This window comes from Typopeltis vanoorti, chromosome 19, assembly GCF_054136105.1.
Source record: "Typopeltis vanoorti isolate ZY-2024b chromosome 19, IOZ_Tvanoo_1.0, whole genome shotgun sequence".
NCBI lineage: Eukaryota > Metazoa > Arthropoda > Arachnida > Uropygi > Thelyphonidae > Typopeltis > Typopeltis vanoorti.
Window position 1 is genome coordinate 92,175,091 of NC_143567.1, and position 23,970 is coordinate 92,199,060.

Below are 23,970 nucleotides of genomic sequence, written 5' to 3' on the forward strand. Positions count from 1 at the left end.
CTTCTTTTCACTCTCAGCTAGAGCAGGTTTCTGTGGACAGTCCTTTGTCTGTGAGAACCAGTTGGCGGTTGTCCTTGTCCCCATTAATAAACGCCAAGGGCCTGGCAATATATCAGCGATCAGGCTACTGTCTTTCTTCTTCTAAATAATTCAGCTAGCCCATGTAAATTTAGTACGTGCAGCTAGCACACGCCTATTTATTACTTAGTTTTGAAAATTTTGATATTTCTGCATGCGCATTGCCGTCTTCCGCAAAAAGATGATTTGGGTCTGTTTGAAGTTAGACTCAGTGACATTAATATCAAATGGATTTGTTCGACGTTTTAAAAGAAAACTGACAAGAAATTGGCTTAAACTACTGATTATCTAAATTATTAATAAAGTAGGTGAGGTTTTTTTACAGAATAAATGAAGATGGTGTGCCAAAACAAAGTTAGATATAAACTTGAATATTCAAATATGGTGTGTTTAATTCAGAATACTTTTAACAAGCCAATGATATCAAAAATGGATTACGTTTTTTTATTGTTCGTATTTTTTCTCTATGACCCATCGACGTGATTGTAGGAGAAAGGGTGCATTATGTTAAAATTTGTTATAACCAAAATGTCCCTGTTAAGTGATGCCACACATTGAATCTAAAATTTTCAACAGAAAAAAAAAAAAATGAAATTTATAAATAATTTATAAATAAATAATAAAATAATATTATATTTATTATCATGTATATTTTTTGCAGTAGATTAAAACTTCACTGTATTATCCTTGAAATTAAAGTTATTAATTTGAATATATCATCAAAGATAATATTCTTTTAACCGAGCACCGTGATGCCTTCCATAGATTTACCATCCTTGTCATCATAGTACGTTGGGAAGAGATAATCTTATTAACGTATAGGGAGAAAGTAGAGCATTGCAGAGGCGTTAGCTAGGGGTGGACGATCCGCCCCGGGCGGCACTTTGAACCTTTTTGAACTTTTGCAGCTAATTCTAAAATACAGTCTGGAGAACTCATTTCCAAATATTGTAATACTACTGCGAAGTTTCCTCTCAATTGCTGTAAGTGTTGCTAGTTGTGAGAGGAGTTTTTCTAAATAAAATTGATTAAAAATTACCTACATTACTATGAAATAGACTTCGCCAATGTCATCGACGATTTTGCTAACAGAAAAGCAAGAAAAATAACATTTTAGAATGTTGAAATTAAAGTTTTACTTCAAAAATAAACATAGTGTTTTAGTTTATTTCCCTATACGTCGTTTTGACTCTTTGTAGTATTTTTGGTGTGTAATGAGAGGGGTGGCAAACTCAGGGACCGCCCCGGACGGCAAAAGCTCTAGCTACACCACTGGAGCGTTGAAATAATCTTTATTTGTGAAAACAATTCTTTACTTTGCTATATCAGGCTATATATTTATTAACATAGCCTGATAGAAATATCTATTAATATTTTTTACACACTTTCGCTCACTAGGAACCAAAAAAAAAAAAAAAAAAATCCTCACGCTTCTTCGAAACAACAATAAACAGTAAATGGATCCAGCGCCACCTAAAAAATGCTGTAGAAGCTGAAGTGTTTTTCTCATATTGATAAGAAATTAACAAAACTGAAATTAGTACATTTTATTTTAATCTAGTAACATGATACATTTAATTCTGAAATACAAATGTTTTGCGACACGAAAGTACTCTTTTGACTTGATATATTGATTAAGAAATTTGACTAGAATACAATTTTCTTTGGTTCGTTTGTTACAGATAAATAAAGGATGGCCCATAAGCCACGAAGGGGTCTAAACATTTAATAGCTTTTTATTTATTAATTATTATTATTATTATTATATGTTTTTGGCTACAGCGCCCTAAATGGAAGGTATTTACATGATGTGGTTTTTCATAACTAATAAAAAATCTCCAGGTTCTGTATTTCATTATAACAAAAAAGAATAAAATTAATTAATAAATAAATTATTAAATATTTAAACTCCGTGATTTATGGGCAACCCTGTGTAAAATATCACCACATTATATTCTACTATACCTATGAAAAGTGAAAAAGAGTTCGACAGTATATTTATTATTTTTTATTCGCGATTTCAATATATATATATATATATATTGATCACCTGTTCTCTTCAAGCACAAATGATCGATTCTTTAATAGTACTTAGATACTAGCGTATTACTTCGTATTGTGACTCAGAATATTTCATGACTAAAAGATTTAAGTCAATAAGCATTTTCTTAACTATGGTACGATTAGTGTTAGTTGATTAACTAAAAAGACAACGTCGTTTTCTTTTTATGAGAACAAAGTTTGTCATTTTTTAATCGGAGATCATTTCCCTGCTCTGTTATATATGTGCGTATATTTCATGCTTATTAAAATATTCCATTTAAATTTTTCATTTAAATCCTTAGAAACCTAAAATTATTATTATTACATGAAACTCCCATGGATTCTAATAACTCATGTGGTAAGGGCGTCCTTCATACTACATAATCCACCATCTAGCCATCATCCTCCCATTAACTGTATGTTAGGATGTGTTAGAATATAATGTAATAAAATTAAATTAAAGTTATAAAATCCAGCACTAACATTCCAAAAATTTCAGGTCTCGCTTACAAATTTCCATATACCACCGTAGTTCCCAGTATGTTTATGATGACTATTCTTAAATATTAATAGTTATATATTCCAATTTGTTAATTTAGCTTATTTGTTAATTTAACTTATTAACAAATATTGAATTGTCGGTTTCTCTTTTAGAAATATAATAATAATAAAAAGCTTAAGGAAAGATAATGTTTAGTTGTGGTTTACCCGGATGACATGACTATCATTAACAGAAAACTCAGAAATTATAATTCAAGTATCTTGTTTATATACACTGTTAGTTTAGTAAGGAGTCTTCCCTAGTATTACGCTTCCACTTGAAATGTGCTGGATGTTCCGTTGTAAGGGGAAATATTTTGAAGAAGACTTTTGCTGTGACCCAAATGTTGGATTCGATATTTTCCAGGTTTTACGTTGAGTGGGATAGCCCATGTAACGGTGACTTCGCTTTCTCCAAGAAAGGTATTTGTCCTTTTCCAGTAGAACCTACAGATAATGAACATAATTGCAGTGCTTATAATGATGTTAGATGATCAGTAGTTTATGACGTAAACAAGAAGTATAATAAATAACAGCGGCGAAAAGGAATGTAAAAATAGTTTCTTATGTTTTAGATGTACCCTCATTTTTTCTTAGCTCTAATTAGAATTCAAACATCATGTTGAATGAGGGTGAAAATGTTTATGCTAACCTTCCCACTTCCATATCCTTTATACTTCTCTAAAATGTCTTTTTGAGCAGGGTTATGATGGGTCTAATGATATTGCAGTTTTTATGATTAAAATCACCAGTGATTTTAATCGTGACCTGTGAAATTTGGGAGTGATTTCAGCATGCTTTTTGCATGATTGAAAACAGCACTCATTACTATATTAGCTAAAATTATAAAAATGAAAACACTTACCTTGTCTCCCAGTTTGCGTCTGTTGCAATCACCTTCCATTGCGATGTACTTGCCTCCAATTTCTCCACTGTTAAGAAAGTGCTGTCATGCTGTAAGAAACAAATAAAAAAGTCTTCTTCAGCATTGCATTCGTGTTTGCATTTGCATATAATTTTAAGGAGATTATTAGTTATAAAGAGAACAGCAGTTTGTCCGTTGGATGTACTTTGTGGATCGTATATCTGTACTGTGGTAATTTAATTTCTGTTTCCGTGAAGGGACATCTGTTTGGAAACAAGCTGCAGTAAAAATATTAATATAAATAATCCAGGTTTCTGTGCCTTTAATGATTTTTTTCTGATTTAGCCACAGTGGTTTTTATTTTCTGCAGTATAATTTATATGTTCATATCTTTTTGTGTTACTGTTATGTGGTGACCACTTTCAAACTATTTTGAAAAGCACTTACAAATCTGTTGAAAACCCAATAAAGAATCGCTTCTCTATTGCGAATTGACATGACTGCATTTTTCTGACATATTTCCGGAGTAAATGGGGATAGACTATTTTTACGTTCATTTCGAATAATACCTGAGCACTTATTATATGTATGCAAATACATATGACTTTTGGCTCAGTCTGTCTTTGATTATTTCGATTTGTTTTCGTTCTGTAGTATTTTCACTATAGATCATTTTTTATTTGCCTATCTCCAAATTTTATTTATACTGTTCATTTGGCTTATGTATACTGTTCACAGTATGCATAAACCAAAATTAGCTCTAGGTTCAGTTGCTAAGATAACGAATGACGTCACAGCACACAATAATCCTGTTGCAAAGCACTTTTTTGATAATTGACTTGGCTCATTTTCATACTTCTTTTTGTAGGTTGGTGCAACCATGAACTATTTGAGTATTAACGTGATGCGCCAATTTATGAATTTTCGTCATTTTGTATCAGTTTTGGTTTTATTATTTCATGGTGTCGTAATTATAAAAATGATAAATATATAATTAGTTACTAGCATTATTACCTTCACATTACAAATTTATGTGGCAAACGATTAATAACATTCATCGGTAGTTAATTAACTTTGAGTAGGAAACAGTCAGAGTAACATAACTTAAATATGATGTATTCTTTAGTTGTTCTAAGTTTCAATCCGATCGAAACTCATGTTTATGTAAAATAAGTTGCAGGAAGCATTTATTTTCCTTTTGCATCGGTACTGTATCAGTTTGCATTTTGAACAAATATTTTTTACGAATGGCCATGCAGCATAGGATTAAGCATGTAGCATATGATATGTTATTAATCACCCAGTGCAACTTTACGCACATATAATGCAATATCGTATGCATTCTCTCAATAAATTGATCAACATAGTGACTTACTATATTTCAAAGCTATATATATGTATATATGTTAAAAAGTGTAAAATGGTACTCTATTTGAGCCAAAATGATTGGTTCGGCAGATTCAGTGAATAAAGCAAGACCAGTTTATGAACAGTTGCGAGAGGCCAAGGGCTTCTTCACACAGATGGGGGCGGTTGTCGCTTTGTTGATTTAATTATTTAATGTGAACAAAACGAATGTGTGGCATGTTTTTCCTATGGGTATTCTAATCTACCATGATCGGATTGTTATATCTAGGGAGGGAAATTATACAGTTTTCGTTGTAAAGAATATCGGTTGAGATTGTCATAAGAGCCTTATCTGAGAATTTTTTGCTTACCTCAAAATGTACACTGAGTGGCCAGTGCATCTCTTATCAGAGACAGCGTCACGTGGTTATTTTTGACTACATATAACTGATATTCAGATACGGAGCGAGTTTTTTAAGTGCTCCTGCATAGTCTGGACTATAGAAGAATGGTCGAACAATCATCTATCTGATGAGAAAGAACGGACGGAGACAGCTTTTCAGCCATCTCCACTAGATCATTCGTCCATACAAGCATTCGTCTTCCTGCATATGGATGGCACTGGCTGATTGTCTTTGTCCATCTATCGCCACTATTCTGTGCAATATGTCCTGCCCATCTCCATTTTAATTTTAAAAGCGTTTCCCCTAATGTCCAACAATTTTGTTTCTTTTCTTATATCTTCATTTTTTAAATTTTATCTCGCAGTTTGATGTTCAGCATATTCCCTCCATTCTGTGCTCAGTTTTCATCATTCAGTCCGTATTTGTTTTGTTATTCATAAATGCTTATTTTTCATAATGTAAAGGTTATTCCAAGGTATACATATTCTTGTACGTGATCTATTTTGTTATTGTCTATTGTTATTTGTTCTTCTATTATCTGGTTTCCTAAGATATTTGTCATTATTTTAGTTTTTTTTTTTCATAGTTGATGTATAATCCTACTTTATTTGATACTGCGTTTAATTCAGGCATCACTTCTTCTAGTTCTCCTTTGTTGTTTGTTTTTACTACAATATCATCAGCATAATGTAAATAATTTAGTTTTTTAACCATTAATATTAATCTCTTTCTCACTCCAGTCTAGTTCACTCAGGGCATATTCTAATACTGCATTGAATAATTTGGGTGAAATAGTATCTCCTTGGCGTACTCCTTTATTGATTCGGAATGGGCTGCTGTGTTCATTTATAAGGATACTAGCAATTGCTTTTTTCATATATTTCGCTTATTAGCTGTATATAATTTTGGCTTACTCCATGTTTCTTCATTGCTATTAGGATTGCTTGTTTTTTCAACTGAATCGAAGGCTTTTTTTTTATAATCTATAAAACCTAGATGCAATTTTTTTTCTTAGCTGATTCAATGCCTTCGTATGGATGATTGTGCTGAATCCCTTTATGAATCCAGCATGTTCATTAGGCTGAGATTCATCTGATAATCTTGTGGTTTGTTTGTTATTATTTTCATAAATAAATGATTTATATATTTGTGACAGCAAGCTCTAATTTTCTACCATTTTTTTATTATCCTTTTTTTGAACAAGAGTATCATAATAGCGTTGTCTCAGCTGTTTGGTATATCTTTCTGTTTTAAGCATTTATTAATGTATTTATTAATGACCAGAGAGTAAGCTGGATAGCCAGCTTCCTCTCTGGTCATTCACTGCATGTCATGGTAGATGGCGCCCTCTCTTTGAGCTTTTCCACCAATGCAGGAGTGTCTCAGGGCTCCTTTCTATCACCTACCCTCTTTCTCTTTTACATAAATGACCTACTCTCAATTCACTACAAATCCTATTCATAACTTTGCTGACGAAAGCACTCTCCATTCACCCTACCCCTTTGATAAACTATGTATTTTCCAGACATCCCTTAAATCAAAATCATGCAACCAGTGCCTTAAACACTGATCTTCATACCATCCTTCAGTGGGGCAAGGATAACTTAGTCACCTTCAATTCACCACAACGCAGTCCTGACTTTTCTCGCAAAAGGGATCTCAGTTCACCTTGCATCACCAGACAGGATGAACTCTCTCTCTCCTTGGACTGACATTTACCTCCAACCTCTCTTGGCACAAGCACATCACATCAACAACTTCCTCTGCTTCAAAAAACTAGGTATTCTTCTCTGCGCAAGAAAATATTTTACATCCCCACCTCAGCTACTAACCCTGCATAAATACCAAATCAGCCCATCCTTATAATACTGTTCACACCATCCTTATAATACTGTTCACATTTTAGGTGGTGCACCTAAAACCTTGAAAATTATTGATGCTGTTCCAGAAGAGAGAAATTCGGCTCTTAGATGACCCTTCCCTCAAAGGTTCATTTCAACCTCTATGTCACCGACGCAATGTTTCAGCTTTGTCTCTTCTACCGGTACTTCCATGGTCACTGAGTCAGTGAATTGACAACCATCATTCTTCCTCTTCCTGTTAGACCTGTTAAACCAAGAGCAGCAGCTGTCCAAAATCCCTTTATAGTTCAACTGCAAACCCATTCTATCTGCTTCTCCTCTTCCTCATTTATTCCATTCTACCCGTATACTCTAGAACAGCCTTCTTCAAGATGTGTTTCCCAACAGTTATAAACTACAGCTATAGAAGAATATTAATAGGTTTCTTCTTTCTCAACCCTTATTTGCACCTCACAAACAGCACTGGTGTGCTATAAGTTGTTGTACCTCTTCTGTGTGGGATATATTGTTTTCTATAAGAGATTTTTATTTTTAACCTTTTTATCTAATGCAATCTCATGTACGCTTTCTATAATGATTATATTTAAATTTTCCCGTATATTATCTATTTAAATGTTTATTTTCATTCATGTTATTTCCTAGATTGTATATATATTTTTTGCAATTTCTTCTTCATGTAATACGTATGTATTACACGTATGTAAAGTAATGATACGAATGTGTTACATTAGTAGCCTTGAAGAATATAAAAGATTATCGTGAATTAACAATGAAGAGAGAGGGCCATCTTCCTTCTGTGCTAATTTCCAAAAATTACCCACCTACTATTCTATATGGTCTGAAGTAAGCATCAGGTTTTCTCTGTAACTGCTCCTGATACAGAAGATTGCCGTACCAGCTTCGGTGACTTCGGTGTTAAAACAAAAGGAATTGAATTATACCTTTGATGCAGTCGGATTATCTCGAAGCCAACTTCTAGTACACCAGAGCGTATGCTGCTTTACAGCCAGTAGTACAATTTGGCCGATTCTGCACTACAATTATTATTATTATTATTATTATTATTATTATTATTATTATTATTTGACACCTCCCGGTATCACAATCTTTATTACTAGGAACAGACACAGAGTAAACCTGATACCATAGCTGGTTCAATAAGATTTCTTCTGCCATTAGCAGGTTTTAATACTGCATATTCTTGGTGCGGTATAAAAGCATTTTTGCTGTTGTTGTTGTGCTGTTTATGATAGTTTTTTTTTTTTAGTGTTGATTAAAAATATAGATCTAAATGTTGCTTTCACTTAAAATCCGTAAAGAACAGGATGAGTCTATATTCTTAAGATTTACTAAAGTTTGGAAACTTCCGAATTAAATTATACAATTTTCGAAATTTGAGGAAGCCATACCTGTAAATTGTTCCTAGGATGTCCACTAACAAATGTAACCGACACAGTAGCGTTCTGGAAAAATAAAATCAATAAATTAAATAAAAATCTACTAAATATTTCCTCACATGCAATCACTGTTTACATGCAGCATTTGTATCTTATACAAGCACTGATACTGGCAACGATAGAATGTTCTAAAATCCTTATTGGGATCGCACAGAACGGACGACAGTTATGTGTATAACTTTGTGCAGAGATGTATTGTTAACTACTGCAATTATTGGCATTGATTATAAATGATTTCGGAGGGAGGAATACAGAGGCTTCACCTCTTTTAAGATTATTATATTTGAGTGACAGGCGACTCGATGTGGAAGTTAATTTAGTTCCATTCCACACAAATATCTACCGCACATCATGTTGAAGAAATTTATTACTCTTAGAAATATAACTATTAACGTTAAATATCCGAAAGCTAATTAATTTTTAACTTCGAACATAAACGTCATAGAATGATTATTTTAATCGCATACAAAATATATAGAGGTTAAGTAAATATTTTGTTTAAGGATAAATAAGATAAATGTGTTTGACTATTAGAAGTTGGCAGAACATTGTTAGCTCACTGGCCTTGAAATACGATACTACTTTTGAGGTTCTTCCAGTCAGGTTTCTCTATCCCACAAACAGTTACGTCACTCGTTAATTGTGACTAAAATGAACCGGAAGACACAGTTTATTTTAGAGCGGATGATATTTCATTCGCTTTAGATACTTTTCCGCGGGCGCGCGTGTACGCTCATTCAAAACTATCATACATACATTGCTCTTAGATATTTTCTTACCGTTATGTTATCGCGGTTTACTCCATTTGAGACGAAACCCTTTGATCGGAAAGCCCTAGGTTAAATTCCGTCCATGACGTGAGGAACTTTTATCTGGTCTTTTCGACTAAAGGTGAGTTAGTCGGTCTCATACGGAGGTCAAGGGTTCTTCTCTCTGAAAACTCGGGTTTTTTATCCCTCAGAATAGGCAAACCGACCCCGCGAGCACACACACACACACACAAATATCTTCAGGCTCTGCGACAAGTCGGTTGGGATCGTTTAAAAGTCGCATCATTTAAAAAGTCGACCCCAAACAGATGGGATAAGGCACAAGAAATATATCTCAGAAATATATCAAAATATATCTGGCGTGCTCTTGATTTTTTTTTTTTTTCTTTTAGGATGCTAAGAACCTTTATCGGAATTTTAAAATTAAAGCCGATTTAGACAAAAGAGATCATCACATGTAGAGCAGAGTTTTTCCTACCGTAAACTTGGGTTTTTCAACCTGCAGCTATGAAAATCGGCGAGAAGAACACAAGCAATTTACGCACAAAAATATAAATTTAGACATAACATAACAAGATGTTCACGGAACATATCAACAAAAGTTTACAACATCCTACTATGTGTTTCGAACAACTGGAGGTCGAAGCTCTTAAAGACCTTATTCTAAAATTATGGTTAGGAAAGCCAATCTTAAACTATTTGGCACATGCAGATAATTCAACGTTTGACAGATTCTATTGACGTTTCGAGAAGATGGTTTGTCTTAACTTTGAAATTGCGTAACAACATCTGTAATGTTATTATTATTATTATTATTATTATTATTATTATTATTATTATTATTATTATTATTATTATTAGTAGTAGTAGTAGTAGTAGTAGTAGTAGTAGTATTGCCATGAAAGTAGAATTATTGCATTTGCTGCGTTTTAAAATACATCGAATTGATATTATATGCTTGTATATTTTGATATGGATGTCCTAAGAGGATATATGTTTCCAGTAGTTGTTTTAATTGAAAGATGAGTATATTTCAATATACTCATTCTAAATACGCCCCTATCAGGCTATGAACTACAGCGTAGAGTGACAATTATAGACACAAATATTAAGTACAGAATGCAAAGAATGAAACCATAGCCTACCACAGGGTATGATTTATCCACATCTTGTAGTACGTCGCCGAAACTTTTCCTGAAGGGCGCTCGATCAAATATCACTCCAGGTTTGAAGCTGAGCTGTCGTTTCAGAAAATTCGGGGGTGGTGGTCCTTCCGGTACAAATCTCTTTTTAACTAGATTTTTGGCCAACATTTTATACTGTTGAACGTAGGCATCTAGGGTATAAGGTCCAAATAGCGTAGAAGCTCCTTCATATCTTTGTACCTGGTATATATCACAAATAAAACACAACTTCATAACATGTACAAATATACCATTCACTTTTGAAATAATCAGTTATTTAAATACTAGGAAATTTTCATTAGCATGAAGAAACAGGAATGAAATGTATTAAATTTTCATGATTTTTTTTTTAAAATTGCAGATGACTTTATACTAAACAGAATTTTTTTATGGTGACGCCAAGCACGAAAGGTTATTCAACACATAGTACACCAGTATAGCACAGTACCTCATATAAGGTACGGTGCTATACTGGTGGCACAGTACCCCATATGTTCAAATAAGGTTATTTGAACAATGATAATAAAATACTGTTATTCGAGTAATAATTAAAACTGCAATATAAACTCATATTCATTTGAAAATGTTCACCAGAACCGCTGTAGTCTTACCTGATATTCTTCAAAAGTGGCTATATAGGATGTATAGGTATTACTAAGTCCAGCAACTACTATTAAAGTGTCGTTGTCCTCAGATGTATTTTCTTCTATGGTCTGTAATCAGATAATTTCATACTTAGACAGGACAAAATCTTATAATTAAAGCAGTACATTTCACTACGATAAACTTGACTTTTGGTAGGAATAGTGCATCACTTTAAAAGTGATGCACTATTCCTACCAAAAGTCATACGATAGTGATATAAACAGTATACCTTTATTGACAGAAAGGAATGTGTTGTCCCATCTTTAGTCGTAATAACTGTTGCAACGCTTGCTGGAAGAAATTCTACTACCTACTACCCATTGCATAAAGCCTTCATCAGACCACATTCGGACTAACGTTCCCATCTGGTCACCGGAGTTTGGAGGGGATGAAGAGTTACTGCAATAATGATAATATGTCATATGGAAATGACTTCCAAGTGAATCGCTGCAAATCACTGATCCCCCTAAATCAGGCTATGAACTACAGCGTAAAGTGACAATTATAGACACAAATTTGCTTACTTATAATTACTGCACACGATATTTCAGAATATTTCGTTAGCCTGATGTTGGGATATTAAGAAGAACATTAATCAGCAGAGATAAAAAAAAAAAAGTTCCTGATTTTGCGATATACAACAAATAGGACAGCATTTTGAAATAAAATAAATTTTATTATGAAAAGTGTTTCTGTATTTAAATTTATTATTAAACATTCCTCGTATTTACAAAAATGTAAATGAATGGCAAGTGTCTCTTAATTCCCCCCTCTCCCCTCCCGTCTACGTGCCCTGAACTAATGATTCGGGTTTGGTTCCAGTCATTTCACCTTCGACTAGTTTCCTAAGTGAGCGTTTGTGATCTCAAGCACGTCTTAATTCGAGTCACGTTTGAGAATATTGATTCACAACAATAGGTCGTATTCGTATCAAAATGGAATAAATAAGAATCAAATAATTTCTTCATAAATGGAAAAAATATTTGATTGCACAGAATGTTGTATTCTGAACGCTCGTTTAACTTCATTAATAATTAGATTCACTTAAAACAACAAGGTATGACCGAAACGAACTCGTTTTCAATATCATGCTTCTCAAAATCTTGAAACCTGTCGTCATATTCTTTAATAATGACTTAAAGATTTCCTATTTATTTCTTAGTATCGTAATTTTGTAAGTAGTTCTTCGTATTTACTCATTGCTTGATAACAGTCCATCTAATAATTGAGTAAATACTCAATATTTACTCAATTTATGTGTGTTTAGACGCTTATGCAAATAAATAAATAAATAAATAAAACGAAATAAAAAAAAAGTCTCAATAGGGATCCATAGTCGCGTGGACTATGCAACATTTGCCCTTTGATTGGATAAAAGCGTAAGGGATTTTCAAGTGAAGGTGAGTTGGCCAGTCCAATACGGAGGTGGAAGCTTGAGTTTTTTCTGGTCTCATAGATTTAGTTCCTTCGGTCGTAATTCTCCCTAACACCACTTCATCCCATTAGCATTCATCCCTTCTACCCATTGATCAATAGGTAGGATTGTTAGAGAATAGTCATTCCTGCCATATAGTCTGTCAGCTGTTTTTATTCACTCCAGGGTATAGTTGTTCCGTATATGTCGGCACACTCTTTGCTAGTAACCTTACTAACATGACATTATTTAGGAAAAGTGATTTCCTATTTTCTCGCATTTGAAATGCAATCCGTAACAAATTTCATACTTCGTCGATAGATTATACGAACGTATAATCAGATATCACGGTATATGGTACTAATAATATAAAAATATTCCAAGCTTGCTAATATCAAGTCGAAATATCAGCCTTACTGTAATCAAAGGTGGGTGTGAATTAACGAAAAAAGAATAATAATATGGCAGCGCAGAACTTATCCACAACCAAACATTAATACAGCACGTTCAATAACGATGACTTCGTTTAGTTGGAAAGGCCAAGTTTCGAATTCAGCTTAAGAGGCAAGGAATATTACAAAGGCTTTTCAGAGTCAGTTAGCGAGTCGCCTACTGTGATGATAGGGTTTCCTCCCTACAAAACAGACATACTGAAAATGCACTCAATCGACATAATATAATACGCTCGCTTTGTGGCCATCTTAATCCCAAACAACAATCATGTCATTGAAGAACAATCTGTTTCTTCAAAATATGGCCGATGAAATTTCTTCCATCTAAAGATATTCACAAACATCATTTTCCAATGCTGGATTCAAACGCACAGCCATTTGGATGGAGAGCGAGTACGCTCTTCACTCATCCAGTCAAGCCGGAAAACCTAATCATAACTGTTTTGAAAAAATTCGTCACATAAGAAAATCTACATGAAACGATCGTGAATTTTAACTTGATTAAAACTAGCGTTCTTAGATTTGAAAACTTATTTTTAAATTTAAATTTAAATTGAATGCATAATTTTTTTTGCAAAACTAGCTGAATTTCGGTATTTCGTTTCTGTCTAATCAGAAAGCCATGCCATTGTTCCTTTTTTGTTAAATAAAGTTCTAATAGACTCATCATTTTGCTTTTCTGAGAGTTCTTCTTGATATTGTATTTATGTTGACTGCTGTGCTAGTGATGTCAGCTTTTTTTCTCGCAGGGTTGCAACATCGACAATTTATCGCCGACTGGTGAGTTTTTGTGAGTATATCGGTGATGAGGTGGCGAATGCAACATCATTTTCTATTTGCCCTCCAAAATATTCAAATTGCCCCTCTGCAGGGCGTACGCCCCACGTTGGGAAACACTGATGTATGACCATGCATTGACACACAAATATACTGCTGTTTGTCAAATAAAACTAGATACTATATTGTCCAACATAGAGTTAATTTGACTTTAGCGAATCCCCTTCTCAAGCGATTTAATTAAGTGTTTGAGAAGGGATTCGCTAAAGTCAAATTAACTCTATGTTGGACAATATAGTATCTAGTTTTATTTGACAAACAGCAGTATATTTGTGTGTCAATGCATGGTCATACATCAGTGGTTCCCAACGTGGGGCGTACGCCCTGCAGGGGGGCAATATGAATATTTTGGAGGGCAAATAGAAAATGATGTTGCATTCGTCACCTCATTACCGATATACTCACAAAAACTCACCAGTCGGCGATAAATTGTCGATGTTGCAACCCTGCGAGAAAAAAAGCTGACATCACTAGTACAGCAGTCAACATAAATACAATATCAAGAAGAACTCTCAGAAAAGCAAAATGATGAGTCTATTAGAACTTTATTTAACATAAAAGGAACAATGGCATGGCTTTCTGACGAGACAGAAACGAAATACCGAAATTCAACTATTTTTGCAAAAAAAATAGTGTTGCCCTTCCCGTCGTCATATTTAGTTGAATGTGGCGTTAGTGCTGTAAATGATTTGCTACTGACAAAAAGAAATCATCTGGATATCAAACCATGGGGAATTTGAGATTGAAAATGACTAAATTAGTACCTCAAAAAAAAAAAAAAAAAAACTCTTTGCAGCAGACATCAAGCTCAAGGATCGCATTATTGGATTTTATTTTCCCGAGTTCAGTTCGATTTATGTTTTATAATATACGAAGTGTAATATCAAATTTATATTCACTAAAGAAAGTCAAATTAAAAACAGTTTTACTACATATTTATATTATACTTTTTCAGAACTTGGCTGACTATTATGCTAGAGGGGAGCATCAAAATCTTTGAGGCGTTGAGGTGGGGCATAATCCAAAAAAACGTTGGGAAATACTGTCATACATATTCTGTAATTAAAGTTGGATTCGGTTTATTTTTCAGAAGCAGTGTATTGTGTTTTTAGGAATGGTAAATTTCGAGATAAAAAAAATCCACCCTCTTTTAGCTTGGTCGGTAACAACGATGTCCTTAGGTTGGAAATATCGGGCAGGGATTTCCCCCTCAAGAAACCTCTGTTTTTTTTTTTTTTCTTCTTTTTTTCTTTCATCTCTCAAAACAGGCAAACCGGACAGAAAGCATGCGCAGATGACAAGCCTACGAGTGTGCAGAGACAGGATTAACTATCTATCATGGCATTAAATAGGTTGACGCGAAGCCAAGTTAGTTGAACTTGACAGGGATAATTGAGCTTAACAAGCTAAAGAGAAGATGGGAAAAAAAAAGTGACACATTTTTAGAAAAGAATTAGCATTAAAATTCAGAAACAAGGAAATAAAAATGAAACATTAATTATTGAATGGGAAATTTTCCCAAACTAAAAAAAAAATCGCGCATGTAAAAAGTAAAATAAAAGAACAAATGATAAAGTGAAAATTACGATTTGAAACAGTATTAATTTGGTTGGACATGAGCGCATCTTCTCACACAGGTTTGCCTAAGCCATTTTAGGAAAACTTATTGCATTTCCAGGAATATTATAATTACATGTAACACTTACGTAGTCTTACAATGGTCGGATAACCAAGCTATATGTAGCCACTTTATTGGGAATTCTTCCCCATTTAGGGAAGTAAACGGGTTCCTGAACCGTTCCTGAGAACTGTTCCTGAATCACGTGGTTGCAATTTCTATATAAATTTATAAATCTATATAAATTTCTATATAAATCTGTCTGCCATTTTTATTTATATAAAAATGGCAGACAGACCCCGGACATTTCTGTTTTTTTGTGTTTGACGCATCAGAATGGGTAAAAGACATGACTTAAATGACGAGCGTGGTATGACTGTTGTACCAAACGTGCTGGTGCCAGTATCTCACAATTGTATACGAAAATAGCTCATTGATGAAGAAGTCAGAGAAGAATGGTGAAACGTAACAGGAGGTCCACAACCAGTCAAATCACAGATCAGTAGAACAGTGGTGTGGTGGTCATCACATCATCTCTGAGTTCACAGTTGGTCACACGCTGTCAGCGATGAGATAGGAGCAGACGACCATTGCATGTCCCAATGCTGTCAGTTAAGAACATGAATATGAGGCTTCAGTGGGAACGTAATCACCAAAACTGGACAACTGGCGACAGAAATAAATATCTCCTGGTCTCACCAGTCCTGCTTTGTACTGTACCATGCTGATGGCAGAACCAGAATATGATGGCAACAATGTGAGGTTACTGACCCTTCCAAGTAGCAACAGGTCAGGTTTAATGGTATGGGGAATGTTTTCTTGGTACACGTTAGATTCCCTGATACCAGTTGGGCACCTCCTGAATGTCGCAGCCAATCTTATCATCGTCATTAATCATTTCATCCATTCAGAGCTGCACTTTACTCATTGTCAAATGGACTTCTAACACACCAATGAGCCATGCCAAAAGAAAGTAGCGTGTTGAAGTGGTTCGAAGAACATGACAGTGTTTCCTTTACTTCAATGGCCAAATCAGTCCTCAGACTTCAATTCAATAGAGAATTCTAGGATGAGGTGGAATGAGCAGTTTGTAGCAGCAACGTGTCATCATCCAATCTGCAACAGTTGGGCGATGTCATAGTGAAAGCGTGGACAAACATCTCAGAGGACCATTTTAGTCAGTTGAATCAGTGCCACAGAGAATACAGGCCATTCTTTTAAGGCAAAAGGGTCCCACTCGCTGTTAAATGCTTTTTCTAATAAAGTGTCCGATCAGTATTTGTGTGTGTGTGTTGTGTGTGCGTGTGTGTGTGTGTGTATTATTTTTTTCCTTTAATGTAGTTTATCATGAGTTTAAAAATTGCAGAAAAATATTGAAAACCACTTACCTTTTTGACCGATTCTTTTAGTCTTCTTCCAGACATTGTGCTGCAGATGAAAAGTAAATACAGAAGAAAAATTAGTCTAAATGTTTATTTATAGCGGCGCCAAACTTTATTTATGGGTACCTTAATAATCAGTATCTGAAGTACTAGAAATGTCAAAATACGAAATGATAGTGTCAAACTGACGAATGACAAACGTTTGGAGAGTGCCAACTAAGAACAATCAACTGCCTTTTTTTTTTTTTTTTCCTGTTTTGTTTTTATGTGAAAATCTCACCCACAAAAGGTTGACACCAATAAACATTTGCAATAAGTGGACTAAGGGTTAGATTGATACACACTTTTTCAATCACGTCAGTAAACCTTGGCGAGGTAGTTTTCACACCATGTAATGAAAATCATCTACTCTAGAGATTTAACCAAAGCATGTAGATTGGAAAGCTGAGATACTCTCCACTTGTTCCTCCAAAATGGCTTTTGCAATATATATAAGAAATGTGTGGAATGAACTGCCCTCTTCTTGTGCTATAATCTGTTATCAATACAATTCAAGTATAATTATTTGGCATCCTTCATTATACGACTGCAGTAGACATAAACATTTCCACATTATCTTCAGATAATAAGTATCAGTGGCGCACCCAGGGAGGGGAGCCAAGGGGCCCTGGCCCCTCCCAAAAGAAAAAGGAAATAAACACTAGAAAATTTCCCCAAAATCTTTTCCTAATTAAAATTCATTTTTTTATTTTTGTTGTGTCTTCTATTTCTATACTACTTACCATGTATTGGCGCTCACTGTAGATGCTCAGTCATAGGCCGTATGCAATGCGTAGTGTGTATTCGTAAATCGTCTACTCAGCCCCCCCCCCCCAGATTAAATCGTGAGTGCTCGGACTCCACCCAAGATTAAATCCTGAGTGCGCCACTGAATTAAGTATAATATATGAATATTTTCCAAATCGAAATACAGCTCGGTTAAAAGATGAACAACATGAAATCTGTCCTCTGTAACTGTCCATTGTATCTGGAGTGACTTGACACACTGCTTGCGGAGAAGGATTATGATGTACCTTTGCGTGTCCAGTATTTTCGTTACACCATTGGTAATCTTGAAAATTTAACTCCCCAAAAAATGTATTTTAAATGAGAAAAAAAAATTGAGAAATGAAAAATAAAAGTACATGCGAAATAATATATTAATTCGAATCAAATTAAAGAATATTTTTTTGATTTCCAAAACAAGAACGCAGAAATAATAACAAGAAACCCCCAACAAATCTAAGAGTACCAAAGAGTAATTAACTTTACTCTTTGATGAATAGTTAATAACGAAACATCGTTCATTGCGCATAAATAAGTATTGATAACAAGTAAATTATAAGTGGGGTTTTAACAGGTCATGGGCACATTAAATAAAATGCCAGTAGAAATATTTCTGTTTCTTTTAGCATAATCCTTAGTATCATCCATCATATGATCTTGTGTCATCTTTATCTGAATAAGTTTTAAGCGTTTGCATATATTTTACATGTACAAGATGGCCCATAAATCATGGAATATGCTGTTAGAAAGTGCCCGTCTTTGTTTATTTTATTCGTTTGGTTGAGCCCTCCTAATGAGGGATTAAGTACTATATCTTATGACTGTAGCATGTGTGTGTGTGTGTGTGTTCACGAGGCCGGTTTGCCTACTTTGCGGGATGAAAAACCGCAGGATAAACTGGTGGAAAAAACCCTGCTGTCCACGCCCAAGACCGGCTAACTTGGCTATGTCTGAGAAAGATCCTAGAGCTCCTCACGTCCTTGATTGACGGGAATCGAACCTAGGACACTCCTTCCCCAGGCATATAATTGCGAAGCCACAGCCAGAGGCTAACCGCGCAGACCCCGTCTTTGTGAAGCAACTAGATAAGTTTTAACATCACAATTTTTTTTATTATTATTAGTTATGATAAACTACATCACGTAAATTCCTTCTATTTTCAGCTTCACAAAGATGGACCCTTTATACGGAATGTTTCATGACTTATAGGCAACCCTGTTAAATTTGATGAGTTTATTCATTTAAAAATCTTGAAAATTACGTCATGTTAATAAAGCAAACATTTATTGAAATTAAAATTGAACTTGCAGTCAAATCTGTTTATAATTTAACTTAATCTAATCTAATCAATACAACTGTTCGGTGACTTTCAGCCACTCTTTGTGCGTGTGTGTGTGTGTGTGTGTGTGTGTGTGTGTGTGTGTGTGTGTGTGTGTGTGTGTGTGTGTGTGTGTGTGTGTGTGTGTGTGTGTGTGTGTGTGTGTGTGTGTGTGTGTGTGAATCATAATCCCTAAAATTATGACACTAATCGTGCTAGCATGTGTTGTAAATCGAAACGATAGTAGCATTGAGATACATTCGAAAATATCAGTTTTACGCCACATATTGTAGTAGATGTTTTCCTCTATTAAATAAATAAATCCTATCTCAGCCATTCACATAAATATTATCAGCCATTACATAAATGTTCGTTTTATGTAATGTCTTACGTTTCGTATATTTTTATATATTTAGGTGTATACTTAATATTTCCCCGTTTACCTTTTTTTTGATGAAGTTCTCATTTTTAAAAGAAGTTTTTCTGAAATAATTTATAATTGAAACGAATGAATCGCTTATTAAAATGAAAACTATGCAGATTTCTGTCATTTTTTCAATTTTGAATTTCCTTTATGACGTAAATATATTTTGTCAGTGTGATTTATTTTTATGGAATGATATTTCACTAAGCGATTAAATCCTGAAATAAGAAGGAAGTTTTACAGAGATGAGTGATAATAAATCATAAGGATTGAATGCTATAGTGACCACCAGATGGCAGCACTGGGGTGGCAAGTGTAGATACAAATCGCGATGCACTGGAGAGACACTCCTAACCATACAAAATGAATTTTCTTTCGTTATTCACAACGCACAGTACATTCATGGGACACATCAGCCGCCCCATAAGTTTAATCACAGGTTATTAGAATCGATTTTATAAATGCATTATTAATTTATCTACATATTGAGATAAGAGGATTTGGTTATTGAGAAGAACCCACATTATTTTCAGACATTAAATATATTGTGTTAGGGTTAGGGACCACGAGATGGCGGCACATTTGAGCCGTCTCTCTTCACTGAGTACCGCTTAATTAGTGATAGCCTTGGGCTATCTATCTCTGATTGGTACCAGTGGAGATTGAACTGCCCACTCAGTCTCCAAAAGTTAGATAGGGCTAAATGGCCTCGCCTACTCCTCGTATACGGGAATAAAAAGGCGTTAGCTGATTTTTTTTAATTGAGAATGAAAGCTTTCGTTACATTGCTGTGTTTAAAGACTCTTCGATAAATTCTACATGTGGAAATCCTTCAAGTTGTAGGACAATTAGGCGACCAAGGATACTGAATGGCTTCTCATTCCCTTGCTATACATGTAGCAAAATGTCTAGCTTTGGTACTTACAGATTTAGATGTTATACACCAGTCCAACTTTCCTCGTATGATCGTATCTGACTAACGTTTTGCGTGGTGGAATATTTCAAAGATTCCGTTTCTCTTGCTCATGCCAGTTCTTTTTATATACAGAATGAAATAATCAGGCTAGCAATGGAATTTTTTCAACGTGTATATGTGACGATATATGCCGTTACATATATATCACCATTTTGCTAATCCTTTTTGCTTCTAAATAGCAATGCTGCCAAAAGGATTGAAATACCCAAGAAATAAAGACAAAAAAAAAATATATTTCTTTTCTTAAAAAAATAAAGAAATAAAATATAGGCCCACTTTTGACGTCATAACATTTTTTTCTGAGTAGTAAACTTTCCACACACTTTCCACAAACTTTTCCTGCGAAATTAACTGCCATAGAGAACTTAGAGAACATACATAGAGAACTATGTAAGATTGTCTTGAAATTTCCCAGTGTTGTTTATCTCCCGTGACGATTACTTACTTGTTTTTCCGAGTTTTAATCAAGTTTAGATCGAAAATTTGAGTTGGCCAGAGGCATTGCTGTCTTCAAACAAATTATCTTAGACTTGCTATAGCATTCGCTATACAATTCCATAAGTTTAGCGTTATCCAGAACGTTGAAAACGCAATCCAAAACTTCTCCGTTCATTATAACACTATATCGATAAAAGCCAGTGCAGAGCTCCAAGCTATATCCTAACATACCATTGTCACTCATGTTGTTCACATAGTTGGGACAGTCCACTTCTGTTCTTCATTTCACTTGAGATGTCGGACTTCTGATTTTCCCCCCTGATAAAAATGCTATAGTGGATCTCCCTTGCACATTTTTGTGGATTTGTGGGCGAAAAACAAATTATGATTTGTTTTTCACCCACATTCTGAAGTTCTTTGCATATTTTAAAGTAAATATCTTCAAAATCTTTAGCATCGAGCAATTTAGCTTAGGCTATGTGTAAACCTGTATTTTTATTATTTATACTTACGTAAATTCACCTGGAACAGCAAGTATTGCTAACTGACCGATCTTTAGAATCTGTGTTGGAACTATATCTGGTTGCCAAGGGTATGGGAAGGACATCTGAAAAGTTAATGAGGAAAAAAATCAAGAAAAAAATGGTTCATATTCGTTAATTAGCTTTTTTCTTGAGTGATAATTTATGTTTTGTATTTTACCTTCAGAAATATGTATGCTTACTGCATTCATTACTATATTTGGTAAAAGTAATGACCGCTTTAGTTTACACTGGTTTGTTGTTTTTTGTTTATTCGCTCAAGATTTATTTGAAAGTTAAAACAATGGAATTTTAATGGACACTTTATTTTTCATGAAATTTTATTTAATTATTCACATTTCTTTGAATTTAGTTTCCACTGAACAGTTAGTAATATTTTTCAGTTATTTGTTCTCATCAAAGACACGTCTAATCAAACTCCTTAATCAAAGAACAACAAAAGTGAAGATACGGACTTTTCAGGGTTTGTGCAAGTAGGGTCACTGCTAAGGCAACTCATGTCGAAGGTTGTGTGAATTCCGTACATTATCGGTTATTCTTCGAAACTTTTTTCTTTCCATAAATTTTGATGCAAGACGAAACCTTTTTAAGGCTATTTGTCATTACATTCACTTCAATGATGTTACAGCGTGAAAAATGAAATTGACGAACGTCCGTAGAAAAAAACAGATAGATAGTCGCCATTATTTTCAAACACTCTACGTTCGAATCCGATTACATCCTTTTTGAAATAAGGGGGAAAAAAAATCTCGAAATAGGCGATATTTTTATCCAGCATGTGCGAATTAAGTTTTTAATTGTAATCTTACACAACTAATCTTCTATGTTAATTTCTATTACCATATCAGCAATTTCCATTATTAATTCGGCATTCTATAGGGTAGTTATTTTCAGCAAAAAATATTCTTGCACACACACACACACACACACACACACACACACACACACACACACACACACACACACACACACACACACACACACACAAACACACACACACAATTTAAAAAAAAATACAATTATAATAACTGTCATTATAATTATAACAATTATAAGTTATAACTGTTAAACAACTACAAAAATTTATACTGTACAATTATAATAGCTAAAACATAAATCACTTTAAATCGGCTATTTATTGTAATTACATATGAAATTAATATCTTTTTGTATAAGAAGACATTTAAATTGATATCGTTTGTTATAAATATAAACGCTGCAGAAGGACCATGCTCACCAATACACTGCTTGGAAAAAAGTCAACGGTCATCAGACTGTGAGGAACAAACAGCCACCTCCATAAGATGAAAAACCTCCTTTTGCTGCGTTGACTGCGGCAATCCTACAGTGCATACTTTTCACAAGCGTACAATACCAATCAATGGGAATTTTGGACCATTCTTCCTGTAGGCATGTAATGAGATCCTGGACTGCTGTGAGGCAGACGTCCCTTGACCTCACCTGATGCTCCAGTTCATCCCACAGATGTTCAGTAGGGTTGAGATCAGGGCCCTGTGGAAGGCAGTCAAGTATGGTAACGTTCATGTCCACAAACCACGCAGATACAGCAGCAGCCTTATGACACGATGCATATTCTTGTTGAGACAATGATCAATTCCGTGAAAATGGCATTGCATTGTCCAGATTGATCAGATACCTCTCGGAGTTCAATGTTCGTGGCACCACAAACAGATGTCAGATGCCAAATCAGGAAATACAGGACCTTACCATCACACCGCTACCACCGATTTTCATAGATGAGATTATGCACTCTGGGAAGAGAGGCGTTCACCGAGCATCCGCACATCCGCTCGGTAGAGGGTGTAGTGTAATTCGTCGCTCCATAACACAGGTTTCTGAGCGTCCACGTTCCACTGCACCACTAGAGGCGACGCTGCATGTTGGTTCGGGTAATGCGAAGCTTGCATATTGCGATCCTTCCATGGAAACCCATGTTATGAGCCTCGGTTCTAAATGCTTTTGTATAGATTCATATTCCAGGCAATGCCAGGAACTCCATCTCAGTACGGTATCACTGATTGTTGACCTGGAATGGCCCAATTTGTCAATCATTTACCGAACAGATAGGCCTGCGACATGGCATCCTATCACAACGCCTCTTTCAAATTCCATTTCACCCGGACGCAATTGCACTGACTAGGGAGTATAACATTTGTCCAATTTTTACCGGCCGGCTACAAGCACGTGATTCGTTACATGGCACGATGTACCTTGTCCATGTTCGTGTCCGTTGACTTCTTTCTAATCAGTGTCCACTTAAAATATGTAGCATACGTGGCTAGTCGAAATTTTTTGTAACTTTTGAAAAGAAAAAAAAATTGAAAAAAAAAAATAGGTACCTCTACGAGTATGTTACTCACCTCTCCAGTTGGTAAGAGTATCGGCTTTGGAGCCTGACAATCAATCATTTCAGTTGACGGCCGTTTGATGACATTTCGTAGAAAGTTCCAGAAGGCACTTGTTGAATGCGTGCCTGTGTAACAAAATAATATTTTAAATCGAATTAGTAGTTTTCTTTTTCTTTTCTT

At 34.8% G+C, this 23,970-nt stretch overlaps 1 protein-coding gene across 1 annotated transcript in view; it reads right to left on the reverse strand.

The window, feature by feature from the left end:
• Positions 1-1,610: 1,610 nt before the first annotated feature.
• LOC150096343 (putative neutral ceramidase C) overlaps positions 1,611-23,970 on the reverse strand; it is an 81,655-nt gene continuing 59,295 nt past the window's right edge. The window contains exons 11-18 of the mRNA XM_090408812.1: positions 23,803-23,915; positions 21,392-21,486; positions 16,905-16,944; positions 11,162-11,263; positions 10,512-10,751; positions 8,549-8,602; positions 3,527-3,615; positions 1,611-3,108 (exon numbers count right to left, since the gene is read on the reverse strand). Of these exons, the coding sequence (XP_090264938.1) occupies positions 2,928-3,108; positions 3,527-3,615; positions 8,549-8,602; positions 10,512-10,751; positions 11,162-11,263; positions 16,905-16,944; positions 21,392-21,486; positions 23,803-23,915 (914 nt within the window). The 3' untranslated portion in view covers positions 1,611-2,927. The remainder of the gene's footprint in view (positions 3,109-3,526; positions 3,616-8,548; positions 8,603-10,511; positions 10,752-11,161; positions 11,264-16,904; positions 16,945-21,391; positions 21,487-23,802; positions 23,916-23,970) is intronic.